The sequence below is a fragment of the Mercenaria mercenaria genome, chromosome 5, assembly GCF_021730395.1.
Source record: "Mercenaria mercenaria strain notata chromosome 5, MADL_Memer_1, whole genome shotgun sequence".
NCBI classification, from domain to species: Eukaryota; Metazoa; Mollusca; class Bivalvia; order Venerida; family Veneridae; genus Mercenaria; species Mercenaria mercenaria.
In genome coordinates this window covers 96493032-96505246 of record NC_069365.1, presented here as the reverse complement: position 1 = coordinate 96505246, position 12215 = coordinate 96493032, and the positions used below count along the sequence as shown (strand labels likewise).

At 32.7% G+C, this 12215-nt stretch overlaps 1 protein-coding gene across 1 annotated transcript in view; it reads left to right on the top strand.

Annotated features, from left to right (window-relative positions):
* The window catches only part of LOC128557228 (uncharacterized), a 31217-nt gene that overhangs the window by 17630 nt on the left and 1372 nt on the right, over positions 1 to 12215 (top strand). Inside the window, exon 2 of the mRNA XM_053544387.1 lies at positions 10237 to 10392. Within this exon, the coding sequence (XP_053400362.1) occupies positions 10237 to 10392 (156 nt within the window). The remainder of the gene's footprint in view (positions 1 to 10236; positions 10393 to 12215) is intronic.

Sequence of the window (12215 nt, the reverse complement as noted above, 5' to 3'; positions counted from 1 at the left end):
CTTCCACGAAAAGATTATTATTAATTGCGAAACAGCTCTGGCGCATTTTGATGCATATTTGGAAATATACTCTCCCAACTTTCGGAACAATTTTTATATAATAATAATTATACCTGTAAACACCATGAGCATGCCCGAGCCTCTCGACCTGTGTTGCTTATCTGGTGTAAATGCAAGCAAAGATGTCTGATAAAGTTCACCCATATATTTGAAAAAACTATGACACTAAATGAAAGGATAGTAGATACGTTGGTCAACAAATATTAAGATAAGGTAGGACATAGGCAGTAATTAACAATGGACTCACCTATAAAAATAGATATATATATACAACATAAAATGATAAGTGTAAAGGTCAAATCTAGAAGCAAATGATGCTACATATTGTGCACCAACAGGAAGTAGCAAAAGACTAGAGTTTTGAAATAAAATCATAAACATGACTCTTCAGAAAAGAGATTTTGCAGCTGTTATTGTACTCCTTTAGTTGTTCCTATAAAATATAAAGTAGAGAGTTCGTTTAAAAAGAGCATTTAATGGCTGTTAATTTACAATAAACATATGACATCAGTCAAGATGATGTCAGGATTGGAAAAGTTGGCAACATAATACATGCTAGCTCAGAGTGGCCTCTTGGACAAAGTAGGACTTCAGTGTTAAAACTGTCACAAACCGACACACTGAAGGCATATTGATGTATCTCACTTAAGTGATCTGTAACTAATATATTCTATAGACAAAAATCAATATTAGATATACATGGTAAAATTATTACGCAAAATAGCTCTAAATATGAGTTGTTTCCAATGCATTCATGATAAAATAGAGAAAAGTGGAAATTTCACAGGTCGCCCAACACGACAAAAACAAAAATGTTGCAGGCTCGGTTTGATTGAGCCTGTTCATGGACGGTAGTGGAAATGCATGCTACCGTCCACGCCCTTTAGCCCCGGGTTGAGCAGAACTCAACATTTACACATGCTAAAAATACAAAAAACAATTTAGAGACATCCACAGATGTATTCAAACGGCGGTGAACATGGAACCTTCAATGATACACGTGTTGAGGCGTGTAATTCCATGAAGAGCGGCGTTTGGTCCAAATCTTGCTAATAATTTTATTTACTTAGAATTAGTTTTCCCAACTACCAAACAAAATGTGTTAATTCTCTATTTGCAAATATACATACTAAATAACCGTTAAATCGAACACTTTATAAAGTAATTGTAGAAATGTTGTCCTAACACGCAACTCTTAACTGTGACTAAGATAAAAAAGCTAAACAGGAAATTTAATACGATTGATATAAAATAAAAAGTTAAAAATCCAAGTCATGTCGCTTATGCAACTAAGTACGGTGGTATGTTTAGGACATGTGTTATTTTTTTTAAGATTAAATTATCTCGTACGCACGATATCTTATCTTGAGCGATCAACATCTTATCTCGTACGCACGACATCTTATCTTGAGAGATCAACATCTTATCTCGTGCGTACGACATCTTATCTCGAGCGATCAACATCTTATCTCGTGCGCACAACATCTTATCTTGAGCGATCAACATCTTATCTCGAGCGATCAACATATTATCTTGAGCGATCAACATCTTATCTTGAGCGATCAACATATTATCTTGAGCGATCAACATCTTATCTCGTGCGCACGACATCTCATTTCGAGCGATCAACATATCATCTTGAGCGATCAACATATTATCTTGAGCGATCAACATATTATCTGGAGCGATCAACATCTTATCTCGAGCGATCAACATATTATCTTGAGCGATCAACATCTTATCTCGAGCGATCAACATCTTATCTTGAGCGAATAACATCTTATCTCGAGCGATCAACATCTTATTTCGTGCGCACGACATCTTATCTTGAGCGATCAACATCTTATCTCGAGCGATCAACATATTATCTTGAGTGATCAACATATTATCTTGAGCGATCATCATCTTATCTCGAGCGATCAACATATTATCTTGAGCGATCAACATATTATCTTGGGCGATCAACATCTTATATTGTGCGATCAACATCTTATCTCGAGCGCACGACATCTTATTATATATATTAAGGCCCTTTGTGTGTGCATTTAGGTCATCAGTAGAACATACAGACAAGTTGTTAATTAGGGTCCCACCTATTCCGCTGTTATTTAAACTTCCCAGAAGAACATGTACAAGTTTATCACATCATTTGGCATATAATTGGTCATCCTATCTTCAAAATCAAATGAACATAACCAATGATGCATACTGCATGTTAGAATAGCAAGGAATTTCAGTTTGACTGATAAATTCGCGCAGAAAAATTACATGCATGAATGAAGGGAAAACAATGAAATTCTTTAATATATGGGCGAAGCCTACATACTAATTCTTTTTTTGTCAAGGACTTAAATTTATTTCTTTGCATCATCACTGATTTTTTGCTGTCCTTTTATCACTTTGCTTATTTAAAGTTCTAACCCTGCAAACATGTGAAACGGTTATAAGTATAATCAAAACAAAAACGGTGGCAGCCGTATGTTTTTACTAATGATCTGAATTCACACAAAGGTCCTTAATATATATTGATAAGATGACCGAGAAAAGATGTTGATCGCTCGAGATAATATGTTGATCGCTCAAGATAATATGTTGATCGCTCAAGATAATATGTTGATCGCTCAAGATAAGATGTCGTGCGCACGAAATAAGATGTTGATCGCTCGAGATAAGATGCTGATCGCTCAAGATAATATGTTGATCGCTCAAGATAATATGTTGATTGCTCGAGATAAGATGTTGATCGCTCAAGATAATATGTTGATCGCTCAAGATAATATGTTGATCGCTCGAGATAATATGTTGATCGCTCAAGATAATATGTTGATCGCTCAAGATGATATGTTGATCGCTCGAGATAAGATGTCGTGCGCACGAGATAAGATGTTGATAGCTCGAGATAAGATGTTGATCGCTCAAGATAATATGTTGATCGCTCAAACTAATATGTTGATCGCTCGAGATCAGATGTTGATCGCTCAAGATAATATGTTGATCGCTCAAGATAATATGTTGATCGCTCGAGATAAGATGTTGATCGCTCAAGATAAGATGTCGTGCGCACGAAATAAGATGTTGATCGCTCGAGATAAGACGTTGATCGCTCGAGATAAGATGTTGACTTCTCGATATAATATGTTGATCGCTCAAGATAATATGTTGATCGCTCGAGATAAGATGTTGATCGCTCAAGATAAGATGTCGTGCTCACGAGATAAGATGTTGATCGCTCAAGATAATTTAATCCTAAAAAAAATAATTGCATGTCCTAAACTTACCACCGTAACTAAGCAATGGAATGGCATAATTATTTGTCATGTAATAATTTTAATGCAATACCGCATGAATAGACAAATTGATATTTTAATATCATGAATAAAGCGTGTGAAACTAGATAACTAAAAAGAGAAAAGAGCAAAAACGTTTATTCTTTAGTATCATTTCTGATATTGTACTGAATTTCTGAGGACATATGGATCGATTTCTTTGCATTTCATCATTGTCTTATTGGTCTGTATAGTAAAATGTATTGTGTGGAGTTAGTGTTAGACAAGATCTAAAATACATCAAAATATACAAACACCGTTTGTAAAATATAATTACAATTCAGTTTAATCAGAATATCCATACTCACATGAGGAAGCTGGCTTACAGAATGTCGGTGATTCTAAACAGTTGCCCGTCCTCGTCTGAAATAATGACATGAGGAGTACCTGTGGTCCTCCTTTGAAAAACCAGAAGTCGCGATTAACTTACAATTGTGTCGGTATAACGTAAAGGCCTTAGTCCTTCTCCCCTAACCTTACAAAACTGTTATATTGTTCTCTGCGGGTTAATAACCAAAATAAATATATCTACATACCATACCTGCGCACCAGCACAGGTATCATACCATACCCGAGCACGTGAAAAGAATGTTAGATTACTTCAAAGTGTAATGTTTATTTAATGCCATGTTATTGTCCGTAAGTATTGACCTGGCGCACATGGATATTGCGTATATTTACCATAAATTAATTCTCGGTGTCTGAAGCTAAAAAGCGATATAAATATTGCGTGAAAATTTCTTTATAATTTTAACAATGCCACACGCGCACATAGCTGTGCGGACAAAACGTTTAACTTCCAATTGTCACTGTGGGTTCAAGACCAGCGTAGGACCATTTTTCCCAAAATTTAATTGCCAAACTTAACAGGTAGAAATAATGTTAAATATAACATCTTTAAAAGTACAAATGTATCTTAGATAAAAAAGACACCAGCGTTTCCAGCAAATGAATACTACAAGAGAAAACAATCAGAATTTATGAAATATGTTACGTAGATGTTGTAAAACTAAAAGTAACATCTATAACAACATTACATAGAATGTAGATAAATAATTAAATAAACAAACAAATAAATAAAAACATGATGTGATTTTGAACTCCTGGTAACGTGTATGGCAGTTAGACAGCTACCACTACGCCATCGTTTCATTAGTTATCTATATTGGTTATTTTAGCAGCAGACAAATATTTCGTAAAATAGCGAAGATTAGTGAGTGCAAGGTCAATACTTACGGACAATAGACAATTTATGCGTCAAGTAGCAATTACAAATGTATACTTTTTTTAAATTACTTTTTAAGATATTAAATGTATATTCTGAATTAAGATCGTCTTGTTTTCATCTACAATAAGCTTGAGATACATACATGGCTCAGTACTCGAAATCAGATTCAATAGGGTGAAGTAGAAGAAGATATCCATTATAATTATTATTGTTAGATGATGATGATTGATGAAGATAATGAAACGATGATGATGAAGACGACTATGACCTAACTAAGTTTATTATGAAAAATGTTTTATAAATATGCAACAAAAGTGTGAATTTATGCATTAAAAGTATATATAAAAAAACAATAAACAACAACAACAACAATGAAACAGATAAACAGACGATACAATTTTCGCAAACATATTTGTTAAATCACTTCATGTGAATTTGAACTTCAGAATGTGAAATATTGAAGTTGGGGAGAGCGGTTACAGAGAAAATACTGGTGCCTTGTTTGTTTTCCTGTATATTCAAACAGAGAAATACTCCCAACAAATAATCGGCTAACAAAAATACATTTACAATGGCGTATTAAGCAGAACATTCATATACTTTTTAAATATCATTTTCCGTAGTTCAATTTCCTTCTGACGTTAAAGTAATTCCAACAATCATTTTTGCTGCATTTGGTCAGGAAAGACTTATTAATAAATAAATTAATAAAACCTAATAAATAAATATGACGTTGTGTAAGTCAGTTACTTACCGCCTAGATCGGTGTTCATTAATTGAAAATACCCGCGGTCGTGCGGTAACGATTCGCACGAGCGCGAGTATTTTCAATTAATGAACACCTCCTACTCGGTTAGTAACCTACACAAATTTAATGTAAATGACCAGAATATCTATCAGTCTATAACAGCAAAAGAAACTATTCAGATGTATATTTAAATAAAAAACTTAGATTTATAAATTTGACTTGTTTTCTTCATACCACATTACTGGTTGGGAACCATTTTCCGGACAGGACCAGTTTCGGGACACATGTAATTTCCGCGTAACTTCGTTGTAATTTTTTCATCTAGATCTTTAAGATGTTTGTTTTTCATGTCTACAACAAACCACTAAATTATAAGGCTGTATAATGTTTGGGTTTTGATGATAACTCATCGGCGTTTACAAAACAACTTTCTGTCTGGTATCAGTGAAGATAGCATTGCGCATGCACAGTAGTTCACACTAGCCGAGGTATCAAGTGGGGAAGAAATAATTAGACTACATAATGCTTGTCTGCTGATAACATGTTCTACTTTAAATTTCACAGTAAAAGTTACTTAGGATGCAGGACTGTCGATTTTTGCACTAATTCTATTTAATTTCTTTTTTGGAATTATCAAGAACTCGTGTTAGACGAAATTCGAGTTTTTTTATAGTCAACCTCGGTTTGCTTTCGTAGCTGCTATTGAAAGTCGGAATATGTTTCTAGGGCAATTCTGAAGAGAAGAATGATAAAGAAATGTGTAGAAATAGTTTAATTTCTTATTTTGATATCACATTGACTGCAAAACACTGTCAAATATTTGTCCGGGAACTGGTTTACCTGACGCGGAAAATGACTTCATTTAGTGACCACATTTGAGGCCCTATGGAACCAAAATTTTACGTCACAATGCGATGCCGATTACAACATTGGATGCGGTAGGAGCTGAAGTTTGTGCAATGTGGGCTTCATTTATATCAAATACTTTTTTAGGGAATAATAGAGCCGAAATATTAAAATATGTCCGGAAAATGATTCCCAACCAGTACACTTAAAGAACTTCACGTAGAAAATTCAAAAAATTGATCAACCATGAAGTGAGTAGTCCCGCAATAGCCGTTTTGCACGAAATTCACGTGCTCGTGTAATAAATGACTTTCTTTATAACATTTTATTGTCATTGGAAACATTGATGATTATCTCACTCGAAAAACAGCATAAAGTTAGAAAAATGTATTGCTGGTTGCATGGCACGACTGAATCAAATTCAGCGCGTGCGCGCAATTGGGATGTTACAATGCAACTGACTCGTAAAAGATATAGCCAGAATTTCGTGCAAAACGGCTATTGTGGGACTACTACTTCACAGTTGATTGATTTTTAAAAAATTAACTCGTGAAGTTCTTTAAGTGTAATGTGGTATGAAGAAAACCAGAGAAATTTATAAATTTAAGATTGTTATTAAAATATACCCCACTTATACATCCGGATAGTTTCTTTTGCTGTTCAGTATATATTTTGTCTTTGACAGACAGGAATGAATAACAGGCAGATATTATCACATAAAATTGTAACATATTTTGGATTAATTTGCCAAAAAAAATAAGTGAACACTTTTTTATTAGTATGGTATGGGTCTCGTTATCACAATGCATCTAGAAATAAAGTGACAAAATATATACTTTTAATAAACTAGTATTTTACTCATTAAAAGGGATTTAATGCCTCAACATTTTATTTGAGCTTATTAGCAGCTACATCTTTCTTTTAACATGGTGTTTTACATAATAGTCAAAGTAATACTGATATGTTTTAGCTATAAGTCTCTTATAACTCTTTTATAGAGTGGCAGTGTGCATTTTATTGATATTTTATTATGTATATTATGTAATATATGTTGTACACTGATGAGACTGAAATAAAGAGAGTATATATATATCATTTTAGTATTTCTAGTATACAAAATTGAGAGTAGTGATTAAAGGTTTATAATTGTTTGAAATCTTTTAAACTGTTAAAATAGTTTCCGTTTTCAAAACAAACACCCAATTTGAAAAAAAAACAGTAATACACGAAACCAATTTTACAAGTTTCTCCGTTTGTGTTATACTTTTGTCTTTATACTAAGTTGCATAGAAGACTTTATTAATTTATCAGGCAATTTTTAAAACAAAAATGTCTCTCACTGGGATTAATAACTTCAACTTGTATATCAATATTTTTAACTATTTTCTAAAGCTTTCTTATAGCGTTATGATGTCAATGATTGATCACATATCATTTCAACATATGGTTTCTAGTATGTTTAATTATTTTATGCTATTCAGTAAATTACTGGAATATATCATTGAAATAAAATAACTGTAAAATAAATATAGTGTTCACACGGTGACATATTCTTCGATCTTACATTAAAACGCCAATTTCGTTCATTATTTATGTTAAGAAAAGTAAGCTTAACAAAATGAAAATGCCTCCATGCGAGCTCTATGTGAAGAGTATCTGTTACAATATTGTTGCATGGTTGGAAAAGCATACAGTAATTCTTAAATAAATATTTACTTCAGCGTAATGGAACTTCCTCGTTCAAATATGGACAATTTGCACATGACGCATTAAGGAGTATAAGTATGGTTAAAATGATGGTTTTTATTTATTCATAATAAAATCGTCCGAACATTTAAAATTATTTTGAATTAGCCAACTGCAAAGGTAGTTGTTCTTCAGTATGTAAACTTGTTTTATTTGCAGTTTTTTTCTGTAACCTGCGTTAAACCAAATGTCGTAAACCCTAGCCCCCGGGGTAAAATGTTTAACGAGGACCTAAAATATGGTTCCTCACAAGTGTCTTATTGATCGGGTATTAGGGTAAAAGTTCAGGATGTCCGACACAACTGGTTTAATTATATTACGAAAAAGCCGGGATTCCATTCAAAACCAATCTTAAGGTTATTTCAGAGTTATTATAATGTTATGTTTTGCAATAACAAGTTTATTTATTACTACACCACTCTTATAATATGACGAAAAGTCAACACATAATTATGTAAAACTGAATAAAGACATAAGAATAAGTCCAGTGTTATAAATTTATCAAAACTCTAAATTTCATTCATAAACACACATTCACAACTAGTCTACAATTAATATATACACCAATTTCCAACTATTAAAAATATTTGTCACTATTTTCAGAAGATCCCACAACTATTCCATTTAAAACGCACATAAATTTCAGTATATTTGACAGCAAATAAAATTTAAAATTTCAAAGTTCTAATTTATTCTCAAACAAAAATAAAGTCCAAAGTCCAAAATAGGCTCTAAATTTTCAACGATTTTCAGTCCAAGAAAAAGTCCAAAGTGTAAACTAGAAGAGCAAAGAAATAACTGATAAGCCCATATTTATAAAGAGGCGCCAAAATACGGCTGCTATTCGATTGGTTAATGACATATTCACAAATATGTAAAACTTTTCTCAATTAATGCAAGAAAAAGAATGAATGTCATCAAAACAAATTGCATAAACATAAACTACAGGAAACACTACACTTTATCAGTATAATTTAAATTACAAATAAAGATTTAAAAGTACTAAAATCAAGTGTCAAAGAACTAGCACACAAATCCTTCCAAAAATATCCAATATGGCCGCCAAAATCAGGGTTTCACATCTGAGGCCATTTTGAAGGATTAAAAAAGAACAAGGCATGTAAATAATTTTCAAAATTCCATGTAACTGAAAAATAACGTCCGAGAAAACACAAAGGGAGAACAGTGGACATCATCCTTTTTATTTCTGGCATTATGTTGTAATGATCCATTAGTCTATTGTGGAGCTTGAACTTGTGGCTGCATATTATCCAACCACCTTAGTCGTTCTCTGTTTCAAAATAATAAATGTTTCTTTTGTACTTCTTACAGACGTTTAGTAGATTAGTAAGATTTGTTTTTCTTAAAATTGTTATTATTACTTTTATAAGTAATCCTGGGCATATTTAGCTCACCTAAGCAAGACGTGATCATTGTGATGTGTTTATGATAATTGGATGTCAGTCGTATGCCCGTCATCAGGCCCCGTACCTTTTGTCATGGACATCTCCTCCTTTACCACAGAGTCAGTTTAGTCCAAACTTCACAGGGATTTTTCTTGAAGGTGTTCCTTTCGAGACATAAACATCTAGGTCATCCATGCATAGTTCCGGTTGCGATAAGCAATCGAAAGGATGAGTTCTTCTCCTCATTGACTCTTTTTTCAAAACTACTAAACAGAAATGTTCTTTGGATAACCTTCTACAAAACTCCCTAAGTCCTGACCGCAAATTATATAGAATAGTCGAATCTTTCAGAATTATCTTTATATATGGCTATTATGCATAAATATTTATTGAGTGGTCATCTGCCAAATTTCGTTAGGTGATTTCGCTTTGACATGGCTTTTTATGTAGTCTATAGCTATAACGAAATTTTTGAGAAACACCGTTTGGTACTTTAAAGAATGTGTCCGCCAGGGAGGCGGAGAAGGCTTCGCCAATACAACTAAAGCTTAAAACGTTGAGGTCTTCTTTGAAAGAAGAACGGCAAAACCATTTTTACTCTAGAACTACTGTCCAGTTATCAAAGTAACGGTTTTGGCAGAAATATGCCTCTTCTTACCTGTTTTAGTTGTGGAGTAGTTGTGGCGAATTTCAGCAGTAGATAAGTAAGTTCGAAAGAATTATTTATACAGACGATATTTTAGTTAAGAAATAATAAATTTGTTCCTATATTTTATCAGTTAATAAAACATTCGCAGGAGTTTGAATGCGTAATAATTAAATCACTAGTGACTGCGAAGGTTTTTCACATAGATAATTCTAAAATTTCTTATCCAGATGCACAATGTAGTCCAACTACATCCGGTACCAAGCGATTCGGAACTGGCTGTAAATACGCATGCCACTGCAACAACAATGAACAATGTGATTATACTACAGGTGAATGTGGTTCAGGATGTGACTTTGAATGGGTCGGCCCCAGCTGCCAGTATAGTGAGTATCACATGCATGTCAAGAAGGGTTAATTAACGACGATTAAACCTCTAAAATAGTCTTAATTTCTTATTAAAATTCGACAGATAAAGTCTTACCTGAATGTCGTCCCTTACTTGTCTTGTAAATTATTAACACTCGTAATCTTACTTATCTGTTTCTTTCTTTCATGGTAATATGCAAAAGTTGTTATAAATGACTCTTTGAACATACATTTATAAATAATTTTCTTTTTTGAGAATAAAAAATATTATCTTCCCCCCCCCCCCCCCCCCCAAGAAAATGTAAGTTACAGACATTCAAAATGGGTTCTGATGTGTGATGCAGCCATTGGAAATATGTCAGTTATATACATCTAAAGAACGGCTATTATGTGTGTTGTGAAGTTTAGGAACGAGTGATTACTCCGCGAAAGAACGAACGCATACTTTTCAATGCAAATGTAATAATTATTTTAATACATAAAAGATTACTATCGTTATATAAAAGACATTTACCCTTTAACTAGAGTAAAACTGAGCATTTTAAAGTATGCACATTAAATGACGTCACAAATATCGTCACGCATTCGATGTAAAATTCACGCGTCTAGATATCTATTTGAAAACTATTAAATGTGTATTCTCCTATTTAGATATATAGAAAATAAAAGTACTTATGAAATAAGAATTTTTATTCATTTATATACTCAAACATTTATATATTATCTTTTACATTTAGAAATAGACCTTAACATATTTAAAAACTACTTTGAATTTCTAATGCGACTACCCCGCACATTGTTATTTGTGACTTTTTAAATGTGGCGTAATGATGCGTTATGCTGTATAATGTAGACTGTCGGCATTTGGCATAATGTATATATATCATTAAGCTAGAAATTTATATTCATAATTAAAGGGAAAAGGTTATATAGCTCTAAATGATACATTTATAGCCTAAAAATCAGGCAACTATTTCTGACTTCCCCCTTTATATACTGAACAGCAAAAGGAACTATCCAGAAGTATAACTTGAGTATTTTGATAAAAAAAAATAAGATTACAAATTTGACTTGTTTTCTTCATATAATATTATACTTGAAGAACTTCACGTGTTAAATTATAAAAATCAATCAACCGTGAAGTCAGTACAGTCAGTTTGCACGAAATTCTGGCGCGACAGTTGCATTGTTACATCAAGTTGCGCGCTCGCGCTGAATTTGATTCAGCCGTGCCATGCAACCAAAAACATTTTTTCTAATTTTATGCTGTTTTTCGAGATAGTCAATCATCAATGTTTCCAATGAAAATAAAATTCCGTAAAGAATATCGTTAATTACACGCGCACGTGAATTTCGTGCAAAACAGCTATTGTGGGACTACTGACTTCACGGTTGATTGATCTTTTTAATCTACCGCGTGATGTTCTTCAATTGTAATGTGGTATGAAGAAAACAAGTCGAATTTATATATTTTTTTTAAATTTCATTCTTTCATACGTCAATTAATTTGCATCAGTTCGAAAAAGTAAACGTCAATTTTTTCTTATATTTAGACATTTTTTTCACATATTTATGTAAATTCTTCCCCTTTATTTTTTTCTGTAATAATCTTATTATGACAGAATACAAAGACATTTGAGGTCAATTAAAAAATCTATATCAATCACATTGTAAGTATTGAGTCAAATGCCATTTACTACTATATACTTTCAAATAATACACCCAGTTTCAACTTTTATGAGATAAAATTTTACATATTTGAACAATATAGAATAATGTGATCTGTAATTATGGGTTGAGGAAAAAATAAGTGCTATTTCCATGAGGATCGAGCAGAAAA